The sequence below is a fragment of the Plectrocnemia conspersa genome, unplaced genomic scaffold (assembly GCF_051122295.1).
Source record: "Plectrocnemia conspersa isolate PC_06_02 unplaced genomic scaffold, ASM5112229v1 ptg000013l, whole genome shotgun sequence".
NCBI classification, from domain to species: domain Eukaryota; kingdom Metazoa; phylum Arthropoda; class Insecta; order Trichoptera; family Polycentropodidae; genus Plectrocnemia; species Plectrocnemia conspersa.
Window position 1 is genome coordinate 16,825,532 of NW_028277177.1, and position 27,523 is coordinate 16,853,054.

Genomic DNA, 27,523 nt, shown 5'->3' on the forward strand with positions numbered 1-27,523 from the left:
GGACGGATATGAAACGAGAATACAATTTATCTGAGACCACGAGACATTATCTATTTTGCCTTCATCTGAAAAGGAATGCTCAGGCAAAGTACGAAATTGCATTTTTAGCTTTTGGTGAAAACTTTTGGTTTGTGACTTTAATACCAGTCAAATTTATTAATATTACTCCATGTGACATATCAATTGCTAATGTGGATTTAAAATTAAATGAAAATAAAGAATTAATTTCAATCGATAATAACTTAAAAGTAGACATAAATGAACAATTAGACGATATTTGGTAAGGTCTTAAAGAATATTGATATTTGATTCTGATTTGATGAAAAAACTTCAGGACGCTTATAAAAAAGTAGCTACTGACCATAACAATAAAAATATAATTAAACGTGATTCTAGTGCTAAAATTAAAGTTCAACCAACGGCCATTAGTGAGCGAAGGATAGGTATAACCCAGCACTTTCAAATAAATCGTTTAAAGGGGTTGCATTACTCTTAAGTCTTAATATTAAAAATAATAAACCACACGGAAAGTCACACGGAGCAGCACATTAATGTTTGTAAATATGTATTTTTTATTTAATTCACATTGTAAAAAATTAATATCACGAGTATTTTGTAGCGATTATTTATTCTACTTTCAAAATTCGAATATATGTGTTGAAGTATAGGTATATATTGTATATACAATATGTATATAGTATACATATTGTATATGAGTGCATGATTTAATATGAGCCGATGTGTAGCGTGTATATTCTAATTATTTTGTATAAAAACAATCATGACGCGAATAAATAAATAAGTAAGTGAGATAAAATGCATTTCAGAATTTTATGAAAGCAAAAAAAAACTGCTTTTGTAAAATAATTTCTATACAACTAAGATCAGTATGAAATTTTACATGTAAAAAGAATTATTTTATCTTTGTGGCAAACCATTTGTTGTATAGTGTAATTTTATCAGAATGCAGGAATCATTTGTATCATTATTTTTAAATAATATATCGAATTTATTTTATAATATTTATCTGGGTATTTGAGTGTTGAAACGCCTAGTGTTCAGTATTGCCCTTTTAGATGAAAATCTTTATTTTTTATTTTAAAACATTAATTTGTCGAAAAAAGGCACTGAAAGTTAATTATGAATATAAATATGTATAATACATATATGTCTTTTTTACAACTAATCGACTTTATATAAACTAAAACATGTTTATCCAATACTTCCATCTTCCATTATGTCAATATTGTATTCACTCTCTTGTGACTCGCGTCAGACGCGCTCGTTAGAATTACACCCTCTATGTATATGCTATCCTGATATGTACGAGCGTGTTTGGGTCTCATAGCGTTGCTGGGCGGCGCTTCGAGCGCAAGAGGCGTTCGAGATGATGAGGCGCAAACATTTGTTTACATTGTTTTTCATACATATTTAATTATCAATCTTATCTTATATAATTGTCCTAATTTATATATAATTAACATCAATAAAAATAATAAATTATATGTAAACGAACATGATGCTAGTGAGAGCAGATTGGGATTCTAAATATACCGTCGGAACGGCGAAGTCATACTGTCCTAATACAATACCCAGTGCAGGCATCGACTTAACTTCACCGGCCATTTTATTTCAAAGGGGCGATCGGCGTTTAGACGCCTTGAATATCATGTTGTCCTAATACAATACACCGAATAAGAGACCCTGGATTTGGTCGGCGTGGAGTGCAAATTCATTCAAAGTTCTCAATTTATTCACACAATATTTATTTTAATTAAGTTTATATACTTTATAAAAAAATATTATAAAAGAAAATAAATATTAAACTGAATATTATCAAATTTATTTATAAAACATTGATTAACTTTTTAAAATTAGTATATAAAATAAGTGGTTCTCAAAATTTTTCATTAAAAAAATAATGAAATATTTTAACAATTCAGATATTTATTTATTTAAATTATATAAAGACCAGCGTCACGATAGTAAAAAATAATACACATTAATTAAAATAACAAAAAGGGGAAAAAATCATGAAATATCAAAATTAAATTATACGAACCAGACCAGCTGTTTGTAGTTGACGAGATCAATGTGTAATGCCAGTGAGCTAAAGAGTTGGATGGTAAGTCAGCTAGTGTGGAGGTCCTGGCTCTATCTAACGTAATCATGAGAGGATTTCTTTAGCCAAAACCTTTTCATTGAGATCGTAGGAATGTTCTGATGGGAAATGAGATCAGGAAAATGACATGATATGGCATTCTCCGACACTAAAGGCAGACGGTTGACAAGCGAAACAAAACTGCATTCCATTGCAAAGTAATCTTAATAATTCATAATAAAATTGAGCATCTTTAAAGTTTTTTCGTAGATGTCGTTTACTGGTAGAAATAACCTCCACTTGCTCTTAAAAGTGATTTCGATATATTTAATAGAAATATCTCAAGACAGAACGTTTCCACTGAAATCGTAGGGGTATTCTGAAGGTTAATGGTTATCGCATTTTCTGACACTAAAGTGCAGACGGTTGACGGAAGCCCATCTTCATCTAGAATCTAAATCAATATCAGATCGAATGCATTTAAATAATTTTATATCATCAGCATTTAAAACAAAACTGTAATTTGTAATTGCCGTATTTATGACATTAATGAATAAAGAGAACAGCAAAGGGCTCAGGCTGGACCCTTAAAAAACTTCCGAAAGTGTAAAATATTCTTTCGATAATCGCCAGATATATGTTACGATCTGTTTACGATCGCTTAAATAACTCCGGAATTTTCGAGTTGAGATCTGAGCAACCAAGCACTGACATTTTTTTAAATTTTATAGTATCCCATGAAAATCTTCATCGAAGACTTTTTAAATACAATATATACGATGTATACTTGTATTTCCGCATCAAGAGATTTATATGTACACAGTTCTTTTTTTAAATTGTTGTAAAAAGGCGTAAGTCCAATGCGTTACAATAGGTTAAATCAGAACTAGCTGGATCAGATACAAACAATACCTGAAAGTAAGTATTATTGGTGAATCGATGACATATGTACATTTAATTAATTATAAATTATAATATAATATACAAGCAATAGATGCAACTTTGCAGCTGAGGCAGGTTTTTAATAACAGTGCATTTTTATAAATACAAATTCGAGTCTGCTGCAGGGACTCAAATCAGTTTAGGGCCTTACGGATTACGCTATTCTGGCCCATGCTAAGAAGATTTAAAGTAAATATTAAAGCAATGTTGCTATCTCATGAAACAGGTAAAATATTTTCTGAATGAGCTACAATATATAACATGTTTTTTAATCTTTTTGAAAACATTTTATGTAGTATTCTTTCTTGAAAACAATTTACTTATGAGATAAACGTCAATTCTTCATATTGAGACTTTGTGACTTATTTAATGTCATGGTGAAGGCTTATAATTCAATTTGGTTTTGGGAAGGCAGGATCAGGTTTGCCAGTAACGATCACTGCCTCAATTATCCAAATTCTTCAGCAGAATTTTATTGCTACTAACGTTAGGCGTTAGCTTTTTATATGCATTGTTGCTTATTATCCATTATATAAACGGGGTGCAACTGACATCACTTCTTGAATCGAGAAATTTATTTACTTTTATATTGATTGACGAAGTATAGATGTTTTTTTCGGATGATTCCAGAAAGAGAACGTACTACTACATTGCTTAATTTAAATAAAGTAATCACCTAATTCATTTGAAACTGTCATTCGAACAATTAATCAATAAATTTAAGTTTTCCTATGTTTGATCGCTTCATAAAATTCGTCGAAAAGTTTGCCGATGTGTCTATTTTTTACACATGTAAATTGCCGTCAAATCGCCTTTCAAAAGTAATGAAATATTTAAGAACACTATTTTCCGGTCGCTGAACTCGATCGATTGTACATAGTTAATCGCAATTGATTCTGTGAAAATTTACATATGTACATATTTTCTCTAACGAAATACATAATTGATAATAAATAATATCGATGCCCTGTAGTGTAAATGGGCTCTTCTAAAGCACACAATTGTCGGTTTTACCGAAATGACCAAAAACTGAGTGGTTTACTTTATATAATTGAAATAAAGTATTTATCCGGTTGTTTTTTGTTTCATGTTCTTTTTACAGGAAAAAATATTTTATTATCTGCCTACCCTTTCTTTACTCTCAAATTTTCAGTGTTATAATCAGTGACAATGAAGGTTTTTTATGATTACTTTCTAGAATTGAGATGTGAGATTTTCGGCATATTTACACGTAATACCATCGATGTATTAAATTTATATAGCAAAATTAAAAAAAATATATTTTATCACATTTCTAAAATAAAAAAATTACCGTAGCAGTATTATTTTTTTATGTTAGTCTCTTGAAACTATCAGGAACGCATGCGAGCTAAAAGGTGCGTCGCTACGTTATTTTTTAACGTAAACTGCCGTGAAAAAATACCACGCTCTGACTGACCCACATGGCCTTTATAAGTATTATACTGGTGTGTTCACTCGCGTGTGAATTGTTGGCCTAGGATGGTCGGTCACCGGTTGAGTGGTTTATATGCGTTTCACGTAGTTATTACAGGAAGGTAGTATATATAATTCACGTAGTCGAAGGGTACAGCTGACCTCGTTACGGACCCTATAACTTGTTCGATTTTAACCCCTGTGACATCGATATTGTTTTCATGACTGTATGATCGTGTTTTGCACATTTTTTTGATTAGCATGAATGTAATGTATGTTGCACACACGAACAATGTGAACATGGATTAATGATAACACTATCGTGAACATGAATGTCATCTAGAGTTATTATATAAAACTTAGGCATATACATATTATACTTGATGATCTGCTTTGACACCTTATAATGAATTATTTATTTTATATAAAATAGAAAAAAGAGACCCACATCGATAACTGCTCAAATACCCAAATATATTTGAAATTAAATAATAAAATAAGTATGAGGTTATTTCTGTGATCTTTCTTTTGAACTGAAAATTGTTGCTGTAATTTGTCGCAAAATCGTATATATTAACATCAATGACGTTATAAACGGACAAAATAATATTATGAATTGCCTAAATAAGTGACGTTCCATCCGTTTTCAATGATACACTTATTCAATAAAATGTAAAAAAATATATATGCGTTAATGGTCGTCATGACTTTATTGTACAAGATAAAGTACGGATTATATTTATATTCTTTTTTATCTAAGCGCCTTTTTGTTAGAAGCGTTGGGATACAATTTATTATTAGTGGGTGGTGTCAACAAGCATTTTTTTGAACCAAAATATGATGCCAGTTGCAGTATGTTTATTTTATTCAATTCATAAGATAATGGGCGAAGAAAATGCTAAATGTTTTAAAGTCAATTTTTTTATTCGAATGGATTATTACAGCACAAATTAAGCCTTAAGATTCATATTCCTATTATGTTACTAAGACATTTGGATTTAACCTTTTTTTAGTAGACTGCGGTTAGATTTAAAAACAATAAACGGGTAAGTGATTGAGTAAACGACATTTAAAGGTTTTAATGAGAATTTAGAATTCTTTTGAATTCAAGAGATCTTTACATTCCCATTTAAAGCACCTTAGATTAACAGCACTAAATGTTATAGGGATTTTCTTAAGAGATGAATAAGTATAGGTATTTTGCATTATTGCTCATTAAATGTTTGATCAAATATAGTAATTAAATTAATACCCTCGACTTATCTTTTAACAAACCAGAGTAAGATATGAAATGTCTATGGTAAAATTTATATTTAACTTTAACATGCACGTTTGCAAGTGTGTATTTTATCAGTTGTCCATAAATACACTCTGCGTATGCGCACTTTGTTATAATTTATTGCATATTCCATTATTTACGATCTTTCACTCGTATAAAGCACTATAAATGTGCAATTAAAACTAATTAAAGCGAAACAACCCTCAAGGCTCTCGCTATTTCGCCGACAATAAACGCAGGGAAACAATTATGTTGAGGTCTGATTTATTAGCGGCAATCGTTTCTTTTTTTTAGTTATTGATTTGTGGGCTCATTCTGCGGTTTCCTTTATTAAGAGATGCCGTATGCGGATTATTTATAGCCGTAGTTTAGCGATATAATGTTTATAATATTACGTTTTTGATGCATGGGAAAAATTCCTATCAAATTAGAGCAATCCGAAATTCTTAGCGCCGGATATTTACGAGTCCTTATAAATAAAAACAACGATAAAAAAGTTAAAAAGCCATAGGGTTAAATAAATCAGTGCTGTATGGTTTTTTATTCATAATGTATGTGTAAATATTTTTTACGCCCCGGGGGCATCGCACATAAACGGATAGCTATTCTTTTTGTCAAGGATGAATTATGCGATCGAATATTTAGCATCTATAATCGATTTTAATAAGTTCCTGTTCTAAATTTGTTGATTTATTAGCAACTGTACCATTTGCGATCTAATGTATAAAGTGAAACTGTTGATAATTTATCGGCAACAGCGAATGTAAATCGAAATTGCTATAGTTTTAATATAGAGAATGTCCGAGAACGAACGATGTTCATTAATATCATGACGGAAACGAGTCATATAAAATATATCACATTACCATATACACTTTAATAATCATAACATGTTATTAAACACAAATTAATGTACATAATAAATATTATACAATATAATATTATATGTAAAAAAATGTGTCAACGTGTCGTAGCCTATTTTTTCAGACATGCTCAATGTATAATGTGTATTAATATATAAATCAATCTCAAGTACACACGGCAAGTGGTCCAATCGATTGACCCGATTCTTAGAATTTTGAGCGCAATCGATTTTTCACATTTTTTTGCGGCAAATTAACGAAATGGTACTGAAATTGTGTTATATGCTATTCTACAAAAGTAGAACAATGCCGCCGTACAAATACGAGGATTATGTTAATTTTCGCCATTAACACACGCGCTCAAAAAGATGTTTAATCTTTTTAAGTGACGTTTCAGCAATACAAATGCCACTCTGTGAACTCCATAAGTCAAAGTCAAAGCTCCGCCCGTGACATTTAGTGCGATTCAGATAGGTTTTGTTACACTGTTACATTATATTGTATTTGCATACACATTGTGTATTTAGAATAGTACAATATAGTCATACAATACTATTTCGTCATTTATAACATTTCTATATCCCTGAGTAAAATAGTTCCCTTTCGTTTTAATTATTATTTCTGAAGCAAAACATCATTTATAATATATAAATACTAAACTAATTCATATGGTCTATAGTTCTACACCTCTTTGAACATTCGCTTCTGATGACGATCTTTATCCATTAGTTGGAGGTGTAGTACCGATTACAGTTATTGGGATATAATATATATAATCTGATTATGGTATACCCGTTAATTAATTTCTTTCATTCAAAATACATATTTATTTTGTCTAACATATAACAATTTCCAGTTTTTTAGGTCCAAATATTTATCTTGGGACTTTCTTTAGTCTAGCCTGTTTTATATCACCAGGTACAGAACCTATGCTTCACAGTCGATAGGTATTATTCAACTGAGTATCCCCTTTTATCTTATTTCTGAGTTTAGGACTTCGTATAGGTGTTGTCATATTTGCACATTATCTGCCACCCATTTACCACATATTTGCTATTGGCTTAATCAAATCATTATGTGTTCAGAACTGCATTATATGACTATATCATTCGCATTTAGACACTTTTGGATTATATATTGAGTTTGCGGATTATCGCCTCAAGCACCAAATTTAATCATGGTAAATCGACAATGCGCTTTCTTATCTAGCCTCAAATATTATTTCAAAACTCTCGGAAAGACAACATTCAACACTGCTTTGGATTCTGATACCGTGAAGATTATTAACCTGACGTTTTGCTTTATACATGTATTACAGTGAATGTGAATTTTTCAGTAAAGTTATATTTTCACTAGAATGAATATAATTTCACTAAATAGGCCAGTTAAAATGTTGAACAATTTCATTGCTCAGAATCAGTAAAAACGTATGCTCTGGTACGCGTATTTCCACATAATCAGAGATTCACAGAATTGTGACGTCACATAATTCGATAAAATACTAACTACAATATTTAAAATATATTAAAAAAACCACAAATATAAGCTAAATAAATTAACCTAATTAATGTTTAAAGGTCAAGTGGAATTGGTTAAATTATTTTATATATGTTTGGGTTTGAAGAACAAATGGATGTTTTGCACCTGTCAAATTAAGTTTCATAGACATTTTAGAGCAGCATATAATTTTTACTAGCGCCTATCAGTTAAAATATATTTTCGCTAGTAGAATTGACATTTTTATATATTTCTTCTTATTCTACCGTTGTAACATGCGTTTCAACGGAGTAAATCAGCATTAACTAGGTAAGCAATCAGACATAATGAATATTTATGAGTGAGCTAACCACCAGACTGAAAGTCTGGGAATCGGTGACATATTATAATTTATAACTAATAGATGTCACTTTGCAGCTCGGACCGTTTGTTTTTAAATAATAACGCATTTTTAACGCACTCTGCTGCCGTGGCTCGAACTTGCGGCCTCCGTGTTATCAGTACGGACTACGTAGTTCCGACCTTAATTAAATTAAATATATATGTATATCTACCGGTGAAAATGTGTTCGGATATGACTTTACTGAAACGCTAATGAAAATATAAAATTGGCTTAGTCGAAGGTCGCCCGCTCATAGTTATGGTCAGCAACAGACGCTTTTTAGTTAGTTTTAGGGAAGAGAAAATGACGTCTCCTTGATTACAATAAATCTTAATTTACATAACGTTATAAAAAGAGAGAAATCCTTAATTCCAAGAGGACACTGATACTATCGATCTTCGCTCAACTCGCATCTAGCTCGTAGATATAACAAACTGTTGCATGTCGTGTCTATACACTTTATCAGTACTCCTGGAATAAATAAACTAAGAGTTTTAATTAGAAGAATGCAAAACTCCATGAAACCTTCCTCACTGAGAGTCACTGAGTTTTATTGAAAACTTCGGATTCACTCTAAATTCTTCACAATAGCAGGATGAACGACACATAAAATAACAAAATTAAATGGTAGCATAGGTGAAACAATTTATAACGGTATATGCATTTGAATAACCTCGATATATGTTTTTACTTATTTCATTAAAATCAAATAATATTTGTGAATATTTGTGTGATCTTGCGTCAGTGCTTATTTTATCTTTGCGAAAAATAGTTCCATTTCATCTACTAGTACTCTATGATTCATTTATATACTTTTAATGCCATATTTGATACATACAACATTTTGTTTGCAATGCAAAGTGCAACCGCAAGTCACTTGTGAATGCGAAAATTGCTTTGTGGCGAACACGTGGTGCTACTAGATATTTAGTAGTTGTGTGAAAGTAAAGCAGAAAGTTTGCGCAACGACACCACATGCAATTATTAGCAATTAACCGTAATGGGGTTTATTTTTGAACGAGGTGTATTGCAATTTGTATGCATTTTGATAAACGTGTCCGAGTGTTCGTTTTGCCACAGCTCTCACGAAGTCGATACCTTCGGAGCACGTCTTTGCCCCGAGGAGTTTGGTAGATGTAAGAATATGAGAACGGCCTTTAACGTCCTTCGTGCCGCTGATATATTAGTGTGGTACGTACAAAAATGCAAACTGTACCGCTTGTATGTTGCCATTAACGCCGATTAGGGTTTTTTCGCATTACGTATGTACGTCACGCTACTGATACACGGTTTGTGGCATTTTATATACATATCACATAGAACTGGTTTAGAAAAAAATAAGTAGATAAACGTAGATCACCGTAAGAGATTTCCAAAGAACGTGTTCGTAAGTATATATATATATATATATATATATATATATATATATATATATATATATATATATATATATATATATATATAATAAAAAATGTTTAGTTTGACATTATCGTAAACATCAAATCATTATGTAAGAGTAAGAGTAACCCATATTAAGTAAACAGTCTTTTATTTTTCAATAATATAATATGAATCGAATACTTCCTAATAACTTTCAACACAATAAATATAACAGTATTTTTAAAGAATGGAAAAGTTTTAGTAGAACTAATTTCTTTGCGCATTTTTTTAACATTCATTCAGGAAATATTATTTTTAAACAAAAACTTGCACCATTCACCTTTTCACTGTCACTATAAGTAGTTCAGTACTAAATCATAGATTTGTCAGAATATAATCGTCTATAATATATGGCTGTGTATATATTATAACTAGTCCACACCATCTGAATTTGAGTCCGATTGTTATCCAATATGAATAATGGCTCTTGTAGCGTCATGTTAAACGGAATTCACAATAGATTTACCTTATACCTGAGCTTAGACTATGTTCTCATATTATAATACTACATACAATAGATCAAAATAAGATCGTGTTGCAAGTCTGATGGGGTAAAATAATATTTTGCTTTACAATATATCTGAAAAAAGTGCAACATCAATTTTATAACTTTTAATGAAGTAACTAAACTAGCTTTAAACTAACTGTATTGCCCGATTAATAAATCCACTAACTTTGTAGTTTGATTTATTTTAATAGAACTAGTATCGTAACCATAACATTTACCAAAAGTTTTCTATATTTATTATCCATGAAATATTTAATTTATTCATAATACATAATTCAATTATTAATATAATTCATACACACATAAACTACTCGTAACTATTATTGTATCTTATAAAAATATTTATATTTTTTCTATAATAAAAAAATAATTTAATGTATGCATTATTGTATGTAGATATATGTAAATACATATATAAAAAAATATTAAATTAATTTAGCAAAGTAAACTAGTAGTTAAATATTTATTATTTCACATGCGACTAACTTCATGTGTTGTATGTGGATCTGTGTGTATCTTACATTAATAACCAATTACTTTAATTTATTTGAGGTATGACCTTGGACTCGATGTTAGTTTTCTTTGCCATTTCCAGTGGATTAAATTTAATGTATTTTTTTATAAATCAAGTCCTTAGGTTAAGCCTCAATAAAAAAATTAAATAACTCGATTCTAGTAGGTATTTGGTATGGATGAACTGAATATATAATAATATCAAGGCTAAGCACTTCTAAAGTGATTGAATATGATTATGTATGAGAAGAAAAAACAACAGCATTGTGTCGCTTATTAAGTTGAAGGTCGGACAGTGGCAGACGATATTTATGGCTTTGGAACACATTTTTTAGTAATCAATAATGACACAATTCAATTACGAACAAATATTTTTATATAACTAATATCTTTATTTATTATTATAGTGCAGAAAAAATATATTTATACTGTGAAAAATGGGCAATTACATTAATTGAATAACAATTTTAGCCCGAGGCGAAGCTCAGCCTCGAACATAAACAGTCAGACAAGAACACTCAGTTCGTCTGCAAAGAACAACATTCTTTGCTTGGGTAGCATTTAATTAGTGGCGCCGCTTATGTAAACGCGATTCATTTAAATTTTAAATAGTCTTCAATCAAAATTGATTTTTAATGTGACAACTTAAGCGGTGTATTAATCCATCAAGAGCAGCTTCTGATTTGATTTATTTATTTATATAAAATACTGGCAAGTGCAAAAGGTTAAACCAGGATCAAAATGATAAATTCTACAAACGACGGTATTTAACAGTTTAGGTCTTATCTTATAAGAGTATTTATCACAAGTCCATTAATTTTATATGTCAGAGAAACTTGCTGAATTAACGAATTTAACGGGACTTGAATAATGTGTCGAAAATTCACCCTGTAGTCCAAGACAATGATTACTTGGGTTATGTGGATATGGTAATATTTTCGTTTAGTAAGATATTAAGTCGATTATTAAAAAATGCAGAATAGTTAAAGGTTAATTTAAACGCTTTATAAAGTTATTTCCTGAAAGTTTCTAAAAAGATTTTTTAATCAATTATTTAAGCCGACGGTCCTAGTTTGCTTTCATCCATTTCGAACCCTTAGTAATACAATTGTAGTCCCGTTTTGACTTTATGTTGATAATATTGTACTATAGTGTAATATATTGCATTTTACCAATAATCGCACAATCTCAAAACGTTCGTCATCGCCCAAGACCTTTCTCCCAATTCGTCATACATTTGAAAAGCTAGGCAGACCCACGCACAATCTCAATGAAAATACGAGGCGATTTAAACAAAACGTTACAAAATATGTATATTGGATGCAAACAAGAATTAAATTATTGTATGTAACATGTCGTTGAGTCACGAATGCAAATCGACTGCTACATTGTATTGTCAGAGCCGCGCCCGTAATTAATTTTTTAACCTATTGTCTCGAATGCACAAAGTTAGTTTTCATTCATGCTTTCGTGTGGATTCCAATGATGGAATTCTAGTGGCGGTTCTAAGCAAAGAATCTCGAAGCTTTAATAAAAAATCAGACTGAACGGTTTAATTTTTTATCTACTAAAAGTAATGGCCTAATTTTGTTTTATTCTTGTGACTTTCATCTTTATGAGTTAGGTAAGATTGAAAAGTATAGAAAATCTTTTTATTATTATTTATGCACTATTAGCGATCGACCTACTCTAGAGTAATTGTACCAGGAAATGGATTAAATTTAGTCGTTTCTCGCCATGAAAAACATTTAATGTAATATTAGATTTCATTTTTGGAGATCTGTTGTTATTTATAATACAAACATATTTTCTGATATCCGTATTGAACGTGAATGGAATAGCGTATTCTAAAAGATTGATAATTCGGAGCTGTGGGAAGAGAAGCAAATCTATATATATAAATTAAAATATGCCAAAACTGTAAGATGGCATCTAGTAAAAACTCTATTATAAAATAGTATAAAATTAATAAAATAGGCTTCAGTTTTAGTAAGATATCTACTCGTAGGTGAAGATTATGACACGTAGTGATTCATTGGGTTAGCGTATGTTATGTTACAACGATAATATGTATTCTTATTTAACTACATTAGCATAAAATATAATCATTTAAAAAAATAATAAACTACGAAACTGTAGCAATAACAATGGTATTGTTATAACCACTTCCTCGTTTATTGAGCCATTATTGTTGTATCATATTTTATACATACATAGATCGGAAGGCAGTTCTTCAGAAGAAATAAAAATATAATTATACGCAACCATAAAGCGTCAAATGGATCCGTCAAAAAGTAACAAAAATATTTTTGTTTGAATTGAATTAACTACTTTTGAATTAGCAGAGAATTATTTTGAAAAAAATGTGCATTAAAAGAAATACTTTGTTCCATAAAATAATTGTTTGTGCGTATTATGTAAAGTAAATCTTCGAAAAATGATTCATTGCAGAGCCATTCATAATATAAGGTGTTTATTGTTCTGACCAATGCTCGCTCGCACCTTATGTGTCAAACAGTAACGCACAAACAATTCGTTTTATGGAACAATTATTTTATATATTGCTTGCTTAAATAGTCTCATGTAAATTGGTACAATATTTTATGTGCAATTGAGAAAAAATGGAATGGATGTCAAAGAGCACGATTCTAAAGAGTAATTACGCATATCGAAATCATAAGATATAATAACGTATAAATAGAAAACGTGAATAGATATGCATTAAATTATACGATGGATATTCGAAAAGTAAGGATATAAAGATATATATACAAATGAAAGCGATTTTTAACTCTGTTATCAATACATTTGCTACAAATTTGTGCATAAATTCTGTTTTAATTTTATCAAAAGCTTAAAAATTGTGAGGTTTGATCAGTGATTAGTTAATTTCTGTATAAAATAAAAAAACGGTGACTAAATTTAATAAAAGTTGAATAATAAAAATGTTAATAATAGTGTCGTGATTTAAGTAAAGCAGGAGGAATTGATGTTTATGATGAACAAAGCAATGGAAAATCATACATTATCGCTGATGAACTTATTCAAAAAGTGAAAGACAGTAACAATCAACGAACTTAACCAAAAAGGTATTTTTATGAAAGAGTTACTGAAAAGTTTTAAATCATAGTGTGAGACGTCTATGGCGCTTAATTTAAGAAATTTGTCCCAAGGCTCACTAAATAAATAAAAAGGTGCTATGAACGTATTAAAAGTCAAACCCAAACTAAAATGTCTTAGTAGTTTTTTTGGACTTGTATCGTTCCAAATATAGTTCGTATATACATACATATTAAAATATTCTAGATTTTATGTAAATAGTGAAATCTAATAAAAATAACGTTTCATGAAAAACTCTAACTACTTTTCACCGCATACCATAAAGTCGCTATCACACTAATTATTTTTTCCAGCTGAATTAACGACATCGTTAACGCAAGCGCGCCGTTCTACAAACCCAAACTTTTTATCAGTTTTCGCATGCAATCTACCGGCAAGAAGAATGGAAAACTAAAACATTGCGGAATGATTCCTTCAGCGCCGGCTCGAGAGTTTGCAATGTTCTCCATAGGCACACTAATGTGAGGTCGGTAACATTCCATAAATAATTCCCTTATCTGGCTATAATACCCGACTGCTAAACATTATACAACCTACAAATCACCTTACACTTAGTACTCCGAGTCCATCTGAATGTTGTTCGTGCATGCATTTCTCATACACGTTTTCAGCTTTAGATAACTCATACTGTGCTTTCCGCGCATCGAAATGATTTAGAATTTTCAATTTGCATTTGCACACAGGGCGTGTGCTCACTTCAAAAGTCAATCACGAAGCTTCAATGTTTGCGCGAACTCGCATTAATAAACTTCAAGAGAGGAGGTTGTTAAACAGGCGCCGTAACTAATTATAAACGTGTAATTAAGGATGTTTTACGTGCCTTTGAAGAAATGCGTAAATATATAAGATGAGATTGAAGATAAATATATTAACATAATAAATAAAATATTATAATTATTTATGTATTTTAATTGTACTTTATACTTTATAACTTTTTTAATTGTATTTTATACTAAAATACCAAACTGCTGTATAGTTATTTACACACGAAATGACGTCTCCTTGTTTCTTCATATTTTTAATTACCATAATCATACTGATCGACATGAATTTGGAATTGAGACATATTTAAACATGTTTCATAATAGTAACAATACGTTTACAGATAAATATAAACTTTGTTTATCCAATATAATATTGACAAAGAAATTTAGATTTAAAAATACCCCCAAATCATCGTTTTCTGAATTCTGGGTAATAAGTAGCCGAGATTATTGTCGAATTGACCGATAGAGGACGAGTTTAACCGAGTGTGAAAATAAAAATAAAGTACTCCACATCACTACTCGATTGTTAAAAAAATATGTACTTACGTTCTATTTTTATTTTTATAAAATTTTAAATATACATTGTATATTCTATTTACCGTTTTAACAAACAAATCTCTGAGAGCATACATCACGTTTCACACCCACATTGACACCAGTAGAAGCCTTACAAGGCAACATTGCCTTATTATAAATCATAGGATCCTATTTTCTTCCTGAAGTTTTAACAGTCAACAAAGACAATACGGAAATTGACTAAACGATAGACTAGGATTTAGCATCAGGTTCTTTTTATTTATTGACTGTTCAATAAATAAGTCAACGTTGAAATAATCGAGCAAAAATAACTAAATAAAATAATAAAATAAATAACCCGCGTTATGGAAGCCGCGGTGGCGTTCGCGTATTAGGAGTGCACGTTGAGTAGGCTGTGGAATCGCATTTTTACTCGAACGAAAATACTTCGGCCGTACGTTACAGAATGCCGACCGCCTCGCTCCGCGTACTCTCCTAATAAATAAGAATATTCAGAAGAGTAAAACTCGCCAGCGGTGAAATTTGAAACATCAATTTGACAGAGAAACAGAAATAAAAATAAATAAATTAGAAGAAAAAATAACTCTTATGACTTTTAAATGGGCAATAAATAAAGTAAGCAGAATTGAAATTATAAATTAAAAAGTAAAAATCCAGGCCAGAGGTGGCTGTATTATTATTAATTTTAAGTTGCCAGGAAAACATAGGCGCATTGAAGATATTCCGGTGGAGAATTTACGTATGCTTCATACAATACACACACATACACTGACTGATAAGACTTATCAATATTGAGAGACCGTGTTACATATTTATATATACACTTAAATCAACAGTAACATATAAACATTTACAATATAATTTGTTTTTTTTTCACATTATATAGAATTATTCTATAGAAATAATAAGTATCATAATATTTTTATTAAATAAAAACATATAACGAATTTATTATAAAAAAAATATTTATTAATTATTTTCTAACAAATGTTCAAAAGCAATGTTGCCCCAGGTCCGGTGTCATGTGGCGTTTCAGAAATTGTTATTAGGAAACTATGACAATTGTATGGCACATTTGGCGCTGGCTCGCGAATATTATTACGATTCGAATACAGTTTTCCATTGCAAAAACATCCTGAATATTATGCTCTCTTAATAACTCAAAACTCATTTTCATCCTAAGAGAAGCGGGCGTAAAATGAAACGAACGACCATATAATTATTTATTAATAAAAAAGAGATGAAGAAAAAAGAATTATTTATTTCTTCGAAAATGATAAAATACATTACAATCATTCATTCGAAATAATTTATTTACTCATTATTTTCATTTTTTTACAATATTTTAATTATTAAATTTTTTGCACGCGCTTTGTTGGTTCGACTTTTCGAATCAAACAGCTGTTATTTCTATTAGGAGAGTAGCAATGAGAGACGATTCAAATGAACGCGAATTGTTTGCTGCGTATTGTGGCTAGATAAATTGTTTTGCGATTATTATAATCAATATTGCACAGTCGATATAATAAATAAATGATAAATATACTTCGATTATTTTTAAAGTGTTCGAATATACATACCACATACATATATAATATTATTAAAAATGTAATTTGTAAATAAATATTAGTAATACATTATCTTTTTATTTACTATACACATGAATTTAATTTTTTTGTTATTGTAATAATACTATGTATTGTTTTATGACCATCGTGACGCGGTGGGGGTAACCTGTTAAGTCACGATGGTCTTAATTTAATTTGAATAAATAAATAATATAAGTAAAAGACAACAGCGCGATTGTAGCAATCTAGTATAGAGATGCTCGTAACGATCGCTCGTTCGTTAATTTTTGCATTTTGGAGTCCATTGAATCATTCATTAATGGCATTTGTCAACATTTGGCACATTTATCAACATATGTTTGCGGAAATGATACACAATTCTGCTCTTATCAATCTAAATCTAGAATGATATTTCTATCTTTACGTACTATGGTGTGTCATTCACTGGATTTACTATAGCTGCAATAATATTATAGAGGTGAATTTAAACTCGAATTAAGAAGATATGCAACAGGATATGTGTTGTAATTGCGACAAATCTAGCAATAATCATAATCTATATTATAAAACAGAAAATACATTTGACTGCCTGTCTGCCTGTCACAAGAATTCTTCCCAAACGGTGAACAGTAACGACGTGCTATTTTCAACTTTCAACTTTTAAGTGGAGCTGAACTACTACGTGCTGACGACCGTTTACGTGCTACTGCAATACGTGAAGACAAGAGACTAAAAATATTGCATATAGCCAAGTATTGAAATAAATTTGTAATAATAGGATGAATAAAATTAATAAATAATGAGTTTGAATCTATTCCTTCTATTATATATAATAATAGATTGGCGTTTTATTACTACTAAATGTAATGAAATATTTAGATAATATAAATTGTTTGGCAGCAAATGTACAATACAAGTAACTTTAATGAGATCTGAAATGTTTTTGGTGTGCAGTAAATTAGTAAAAAAAACAATAATGTCGATTAATGCATTTACAATTTCACCAAATGTATCACTCTATATCGGATTCATCACATCTGCACGTATGAGAGGATATATTGTAAAGTTTCATTAACGCTCGTGTCCGAGATCTTATCTCACAAAATCGACGTATATGACGAATGCAACTCAGCTGTCTTGTGCGCAGATAATGCTTGCAAAGGATTGAGCAACGAATGCAATTTCGAGAATGTAATATGGTTGCAGCGGACATGATAATGACAAAGTCAAGAGCCGACACTCGGGATTCGTAATAAATAATAAGAATTATCCCGACCATATGGCGCTGCTGCGATGTCCGCTTGGGCGCTTTCACGAATAATGAGCATCGTGAGCCTTTTGCAGACGAAAGCATTAACGTGTCGACGTGCTTCGCCTTTGGAAAATTTGTCCGGTTATAATAAGCGTTACAATCAAAATTTATACCCTCGAGCATTTTTCTGCAACGTATCTATATAATTACAAACACATGAACACAAAATTCATAAACAAGTATCCATATTGCTTTCAAGCATCTGTTTTTTGTCATCGAGTATGCTTAAAAACTTGTTTGTATACTTAAAAACTACACACAAGAATCATGGGTGAAAAATACTATCATTTCATTTCAGTAAAAAACTAGGAAAATTACCACATTCGAGAATAATCAACCATTCAAATGATGGTAGACAAGGGAAAATCTATAGACATGTGCATTCCTTGTTTTTATTCTTTGATAACGTATAAATATTATACGTTTTTTTCGAATAATGTATACATTTTTTTAAAGTTGATTTAAGCAACTGACGAGTGACATTTAATAAAATCGTTGCTGCAATAAAAAACTATACCGTGTTAAAAGAACGTAATAGGATTATATAATCAAATTTTTGTTAAATAATTGATATGAAGTTTAATCTTGTTTTAACCATTTATATTTATAGTATGTTTTTCCCAATTTTCTTTTTTAAAAAATCGTATTTATGAACAAGAGCCTAAACTATAGCTACCAGTTAATTCAATATGTGTAATGTATAGTTATATATTGAATCATAATCGATCATTAAAATTATGTTGATAAAATTTAAAAATCATTTTAATCATAGCATCTAATATTCAAAACATAATAAATTGTAAAATAAAGTAATTGTAATTATAAATTGCTCTATTTGTGGCAAAAAACTATAAAAATGTATTACAGTGTATCATAAGGTAAGTTTAAGACTCCGGATTTTAAGTTTACGTTTCCAAACTACAATTTTTAATTGGAGGATCTTTAATCTATATTTATTTTTATTTTCCGTTACAACATAATAGACGTTAGCCTAGTGCGTTTCATAATTATTAAGTAAGTGTTGAGACACTAGGCTGAAATCAAAGTCTGTAAATCAGTGCCATCTATTTTATTAATATTATTTGTCACTATGAACTCACACCTCGATTTTATTTTAATTATTCATCCATATCTGTTAAGATCGGTCGGAATCATAATTATGTAATAATTACTGTGGGGGGTCAATTTATTTGGCAACAAGCTAGGCGTCATTCTAGCTAAGCTGGCGTGACGGTGGCGAGGGCAACATTTATTCTTTGGTGACCACGGTGACGGTGGGACATTTTCCACTGATATTTTTTTAAATTTCCTATAAACAATTACTGCAGCGGGATCTATGTATATATGCTAGTAGTCATCTTCCGACCGCCAAATTACTAATTCCGATTTCCCAGACACGATAGAAATTTAAAAAACATTAGGGTCTATATTGGAATTATAATGCTAGTTGGTATGATCTAGTAACCTTAATATTGCTCAGTTAATTTAAGCCGTAAATCATAAATTATCCTATAATCTAAGCACCACAAAGAACATTAAAAAAAATTTAAAATGGATTCAAATTTACAGATATGACTATCTCGTATCCGTACTTTCTGTGCAACTGTCTGCATTCCATCACGTCAATGATTTTGTATCTCAATTAGCTCATAATTCATATTTGAAAAAAATACGTACAACCAGTCATGCTCAACCGTGCATTTTACAAGATACGTGATTGTGAGTCATAATATTGTCGTCGGTTGCAACATTTGTTCTGCAAAACATCTGCGCAACGCTTTCATTAGCGGGTACCCCGTGCGAACGGATTACATTCGGTTTATGCATCCATTTTTGGCGTTGGTTCATTAAAGACGTGTGAACAGCCACAAATGGACGGAGAGACCGCAAGAGTACGGTATATGTACGTACATACTCTCCGAGTACTTTCTCGCGAAATCGTTACGTGAGTTTTCAAACGTGTCTTTGTGTGACACGGAGCTAGAGCTAATGTCATGCGCTCCTGGTAGTTTCGGGCCGCGTTAGAAGGTTGTTGAATTTGCTATGGTCGAATCGGACTCACCTCTCGATGTTCTTTAAGCTCCTGCTAAACATTGTTCTCAGTGGACGGTGACGTGAGTCTTCTTATCCTTCTTCATTCCTTGGAGTTGATGAGTTTGAGAATGTACGTCCCTTTTTCGCATGTGACCACTCAGAGATCGTTAGAAGCAGGGGAGCACGCCATCGAAGGAGGCTCCTTTACATTCTGCGAAACGGACAATAAGCGTGAGCGAGTGGTGATGTAAACCCTGATGACAAACGACGTGAACCTTTTTGTGTTTTTTAACGTGTCATGAAAGAATAGATCAAATGTAATTTAATGATAAAACATATTTTTTTAAATATTATAATTATATGATTATATCATTAAAATTAATTTCACATGATACACATCCAAAGAGACAAGTTTAATTAGCTTTAACAATGTTAAGTTTTGAATTAAGAACTTGCAGACTATTAAATATATTACATTTTTCTTTAGTAGAAACTAGAAAGTAAACTTGAATATACTAGACTTTTAAATTTATTATAAACGGAACATTACCATTGAAATATATTGTTCAACTTTCTGAACGATGAATATTGTATTATTTGATTTGTACTTGTAGTTTTTCAGGTTTTATGATTTATATTTTTAAATATTTTATTAATTTTTGATTTTGTACATATAAAAAGCTAGTCATATAATATAGTTAAATTATTATAAAAATGTATTTAAATAATTACAATTAGGTACAAGAGATGTCTCTAAATAAAACAAATCATTATCAGGGCTAGCCAAATTTTAAAGCAGTCGTCTCTAAAGGGGAGTATACGTACCCACTTTAGAGACACTGTCTACCTATTGACAATTACACGATCGTAAACATAAAATAAACGAAAAAAACAGCTGAGATGCTTTCGGATACTCAGGAATTTTTTTTTACAAATGTCAGTGTAGGCACCATATTTTTTCTGTCTTAGGAGTACGCGATCAAAATAGTTTGGAAACTAGCAAAACTGAAACTAAGGATAATAATTTTCAACTTAGTTTTATTTCAGTAAACAATATGCAAAAAAATAATGTATTTAAAATGTAATTAAAGAACGAAACGAGGACCTACAATGTTATATTTTGCTGTATAGCACGAAATTTTTAGGTATTCTACTCATAATCTGCTACTTTCTGATAAACGAAAATTTATTAAAAGCGCAGCGCGAAGAGTGTTTATCCGCGCTATTTTCTCGCGGCGATGGCGCGTCATCAAGGGTCTGTGCCCCCAGAAAATGTGCTTCGTAAACCTTGTCCCCGGCGGCGTTTTTATGAGTGATCCACCAGCCATCACAATCCCGACATAAATAATTTAAAATATTATAGTATATGACTGCAATTTTCCAAAATTTTGTACTGCGCGAAAAAGTATAACAATAATAATTATGTAAAATATACAAAACATTCTGACTGCAACTGATTTCAACCGTTAAGCAATTACTGATTTATCGTAATAAGGTTCAGAATAAAACAATCTTGTGAAAAGTCCGGAAATTTAGCCGATTCAAGTTTAAAGCAAAAATGATAATTTAAATCGAATTTATTAAATCTGATTTGAATAATTCTTACAAATTGAAAATTAAAGTTTGAAATATATTCTGGAAAATTTGGAAGTGATATATAATTGCTTTACATATCTACATAGTGTATGTCTATACCTACATAACCTTTTCCAATTATTATGTTAAATTTCATAAAACAATCTGTTTTTGAAATAATCGTGTACAAACATACTTGCATACTTTTAATTTTACATACATGTATACTATTCAATTTAAATACTATATATATTCTTTCAAATCGAAATTTTAATGAAATATGTAATAAAAAACATAAAATGATGATTAGGTATACTTTTTGAAATAAGAAAATTATAGGTTTAAATTTTCAGATAAAAATCGTTTAATGGTATTTTATCTTCCGATCGTACATAGTAGTTGTTTGTAAATAAATATAATAATACCAATACAGAAACATTGCAAAATATATTTATGATGATCTAGATTTTTTGAATGGTTTTCCCACGATTTATAAAAAAACTTGACGTACGCGATTATGCCTTTATATTGGTCTAACTATTCGATAAATAAATTCTTGTTTTAATATTGATTCATCGTTATTATGTTTTGCAATTAAATCACACGTATCTTGAATATTTTGTGTATGTTTTACGACTTGAAAATATTTTTAGATAATGTACAAGTTTTCCTTGAAATTATATACTGAGAAAATTTAAATTTTCTTCCATATATATAAAATGCAAATCAACGTTTGTTATAAATGTTATAAAATCAACATAGGAATTTGTGTTCTATTTTTAATTCAAAGTTAACAACAATTAGAACAAAAGCAATTTATTGGGTCACGTCAAGTATCGAAATTGTGCCCCTCAGAGAAAGCATTTAGCGCTACAGATGCTAATCTAAATTGAACATTTAAAAATCATTGTTTACATTGTTTCAGCGCCGTTTCGCAATCGTGGTTCTAACCTTGCGGAGTCACTCTGTGTGAAATAATCGTGCATTACTACGAATAGTAGCAAGCCGTAGCAGCAGTAGTAGGTCGTCGTAAATAATTGCTACATTTGTATAAAAGCTGTTATGCAATCCCTTTGTTGCTTCAGTTCCGACCGAGCAACTTTTGTCGTTATCAATCTTGGCTCGTTATTGAAAAATGCGCGCGTTTTATGAATTACGTTGTATTAGATGACCGGAAGTCGAGATTCAGTATAAAGAGCAGAATTTGGATGGCAAGGTCAACGTGTCCGGTATAAAAAAAATACATACACACATATAATACGAATAAGTGGAACGTGCATAATGACGTTTTGAAAAAATGCGCAAGGCCGTTCGGCTTCAATCGAGATCAAAACGTTTAAGCGTGTATGTGGTGCTTTCATTTTTTGTAACTTTGCGCAACGGCATCACACCCGAAACGGCCTATGTACACGAATAACATGTAACAAAAAAATATTATGTTGTTATCGCGATCTGAGAACAATATACGCAAATATAAATAATGAGTGAGCTGGCAACTTTCACTGGTGGATAATTCAACAATGGCAATAATTAAACGTCGTTTTGTAACGTTCAAGTGTTATTAACGCACGATTGATAAATGGAGATGAAAGGTGAAGTGTATGCTATTTTTTATAAATATAATGAAAGCAAAAAGTATGTATAGTAATATTACTTGTTAACCGAATTACCTAATGAAAAGCTTTCTAATAAATGAGGGATATAAGCTTAGACGATATTTGACTTTTAGATTGACTTAATGTATAATACACGTTGAGCACCCATTAATTTATTTTTCAAGTCACTAGAAATGAGTTTTTTAATTCCAACCTAATATAAATCTCGCGACTGTTTTTTTTACACTGTGTTAGTATTGTTTATATTATTGATATATCGATTGTTAAAAGCCTAACAATACGAAGTTTTCTTCAAAATTTAAAATGAATTCATCAATAACAACGAATGGCATTTGAACCATTTTTTCATCAAGAAAGTCACATTTTCTTTAAATTTTCAATAGTTTCTAATTTTGTATGGATTTTTAAATTACATTATTTATTATTTCTACTATTAAATGTAAAAGTGTTTGGATTAAGAAAAATGCCGTAAAATAAGTTTATATATAAATAATTTATTAATCATATATATTCGTTGAAAAGTGACCTCACCTAACTCAACTCAAATGTATATAAAAGTAAGTACAATAACAGTTTACTTAACCATAAGTTAATTATGACTCAGTGCGAGTGTAAAAGCTACACGAATATATCTATATGTTTTATAACTATTCATATTTTATTAATTATTTGCTGATTTTTAATTTAAGATATTATGGGGCAATTCTTAAATTCATAATTATTTTATTTATATTTTAGATTTAAATAGATTTATTTATAAAATAATAAAAAATGCCATAGAATACAAAAAAAATGTAAAACTTTTACATGGGTTTGTTACCAAACTTCTATTAAAAAGGATGGTAATTATAAATAAGACATTGAGGTTCAGCCGCCCCTCATGTTCGGACAGTGTATTTTTATTCCTTTCGTCAGTTAAGAGTTAAATCACACAATATGTGGATCGGAAAACTTTTCAATAATGTAACAATATTTATTATTAATATACCGCAATATAAAATATTCATATAAACAATTTTACAAGCAAATGAGTTTCTCCATGTTTTTATTTTCTCGAGATATGAGAATTCTCATTTTTACTTCTCGATTTTCTCGAGAATTCTCAAGAAATTTTAATAAATTATAAATATTATGTAATATATAAAATGTGATTAAAATAAGACAGTATATTGTTGTAGATATCTTTATATTATTGATGAACTGAAACTATGAAAAATTTAAATTTTTTTATAAAGATAAAAACCTCTTTGGATTATTGAAAAAACGAGATTTCGTTCGATGCCAGGAAATTTTATGGCGTAACTCTGTGGAAAGCCATAATATTTTTTATTATATAATTGACTGATAATTTGCTATTTTAGATTATTACAATAAATACTAATTCTTTTTATAGTTTTATTAAAATAATAAATTGATTAGAGTTTGTGTTGCCTATTTTTATAAAATACAACAATTTCTTTCTTCCTTAATTTTTTAGCTGGTACGACACTAATACAATAATAATACGGCAATCCTTGTTACGTTAAATGACTCCAAGTATTTTGCTTACATTCTCAATACATGTGGAGGTGTACTAGCCGAATATAGACTATTCATTCTTTAGAAAACATTATGTTATTTAGAACTCGGTTGATTCATCCCACGCTCTTAAAAAACAACAATTATGTCATTAAGATCATTAACCTATTCGCATTGTATAACAAAAATAAAGCAATTACTCTCAAAGGTTAAGCGAGCACTACAACAATAAATAATAATCATTAAACTTTTATCATTCTTTTCATTCACAAAAGGCAATACTTTTTACAATTAATTTCAGATTTATCATCAATCATAACTTTCTAAAAATAGCAAGAGATTCTTAGCATTATCATAAACGTCCAAGTTGCAAATGCTACCAGTCTAGATAAATTTAATAACAATAAATATCGCTGGCAGTTTATGTATAGTGGTTATTTAAACTAAAGCCAAAGACGGGATTCTTCACGCTAGTCGTGTTTAATTCAAAGCAAGTCATGTTTTAAATCTTCAGCATCTTGTTTTCACTGTAGATCCAGAGCGTTCCTCCCATTCTGGTGGCTTATTGTGGCAAGACCGGTTTTGCAATTGCTCATAGCATCACGTTATCTGCACGGGTGCCGTGTTGTTGTTGTTTCTTTTTCGTCAATGTCCAATGCTTAATGGACCACCAATATTAACACACCTTTGACCGGTCGTTCTGTCTATCTATGTAGATTGAATCCGGCACAGCCGCCATTACGCAATTCGACCAGTTTTTAAAGAGCAAATATATCTCACAGATGCCATATTGCGATATTAGGAACGGACATAATGGTCATGTTGTGGCGATACGCCAGATGAATTTTAAGTTATATATTTTAATAATTGATATAGTCATCTGGTTATAAAAGGTAATCAAGTCCATTTTTATCAAACTACACGATCTTCCTTGAATACGGTAAAGTATAATACAACATATAAAGTAAAAAAAGCATCTGCACCCACAGAGCAATTTTCTCAAGACGTTAATCGCCAAACAACCCGTTTGCTTATAAAAATAAAGTAAAACGAATTATCTGAAGAAAAAATACAACACCACACGGATCGCTATAATTTCGCTTAATGATCGATCGTTTATTTGTTGCGATCGAACGCCAACATAAAAATTCAAGATCAGATTACACCATTTTTGATACATGCTATTATTGATTTGATTATAAACTGTGATAATTTCACTGGTACTCCCTTTGGGCGGATTAATTTAAATCTCACTATTGGTGATGATAATTATATTGCTCTCATCAAGTTGATTATCATCATCGTGATGATGATGATGATGACGGATCAATAAATGCGAATTGATCTCGTAATAACTATCCCACACTGTGTGATTACTGCTATTATCCAAACACGGATAATCCCCGTCGAAATGAACAATTTCCGCGTCTCGTTTCTTCTTGTACTTCGCTACCAATGTGTGTCTAATCTAAGGGGATATACTAGAATAGTACCGTACGTAATTTAACTCGCATGCTCCCAGTACACGAAGCGTTGATGACCGGTGGTAGTTTATTCGTTCTAAACGGACTAGTAATTTACTCTTACGGGAATGTAACGAAAATACGCGAAATTTGATCGTGATTGTGTAATTGACGTACGAAGATGTTAAAACGGTAAGTTATTGCTTATTTAGAGACATAATGCCACTTTTTAACACACGAGAGTAACGAGTTCGTTTCCCGCAGTGATATTATTTATTTATCAAAAATAAGAAGAACGTCTTAACCGACGTTTTTGTCGAATTTCTACTCTAGTTGAAAGAAAATTATTTAATAATGTAGTAGAAAAACACATTAAATGCGCTTTTTAAAGGAAATAATTATATTATTTACATATAGAAAACTGAATCGCTGAAATTGTTAAAAATGTGACATTTTGATACCATAAAGAAGATAATGTCGCTTATAGAAACCACTTAAAAACTGCTTTTCGAGAACGATATAAAGCGTGATTACGATTTTTTAAGAAATATTAAAAGTGGTGGCTTATATTCAGTGAGTCAGTGAGGTTTTAATAAAGTCCTTCTGCCAGACGCCAGGGATATAAATTGTTTTGAATCACGCCCCAGGACAGTGGATCTTGGGCCTTTGACAGAACAGACAGCATGCACATGTCTTTTAACCCTTAGCTTGTTGGGCTTCCACGCAATGCCTCTTTATCAGGCCAGTACATTAGCGGGCCGACATTTACCAAGCTTTTGTCCTTGGCCTGCCGCCCCTGTCCTGAAGACTAGCGCCGAGTCTATAAACTGCGACTTTTAGAGCTGCATCCATGCGTACGTATTACACAAAACGTACGTATAAATTATGAAATATACAAAAAAAAAATAAAAAAGATAAAAAAAAATTGTAGCGATTTTTTTAACAAAAAATATTTAATTTTATGTTTAAAAAAAATCTATAACTGTAATAAAATAATCTAGGCAGAATTAAATTTAGATTTAAATTGATTTATTATGTATCATGTACAATAAGT

General features: G+C 30.5%; 1 protein-coding gene across 4 annotated transcripts in view; it reads right to left on the minus strand.

The window, feature by feature from the left end:
• The window catches only part of Cad86C (Cadherin 86C), a 66,596-nt gene that overhangs the window by 23,068 nt on the left and 16,005 nt on the right, over window positions 1-27,523 (minus strand). For 2 of the 4 annotated variants that reach the window (XR_015812150.1, XM_088203075.1), the window contains exon 3: window positions 20,326-20,508. The exons of the other annotated variants lie outside the window; for them this stretch is intronic. Coding sequence is in view for 1 of the 2 variants with exons in the window: in XM_088203075.1 (XP_088059201.1) it covers window positions 20,326-20,357 (32 nt within the window). In the remaining variant the exon portion in view is untranslated. The remainder of the gene's footprint in view (window positions 1-20,325; window positions 20,509-27,523) is intronic. 4 annotated transcript variants of the gene reach the window in all.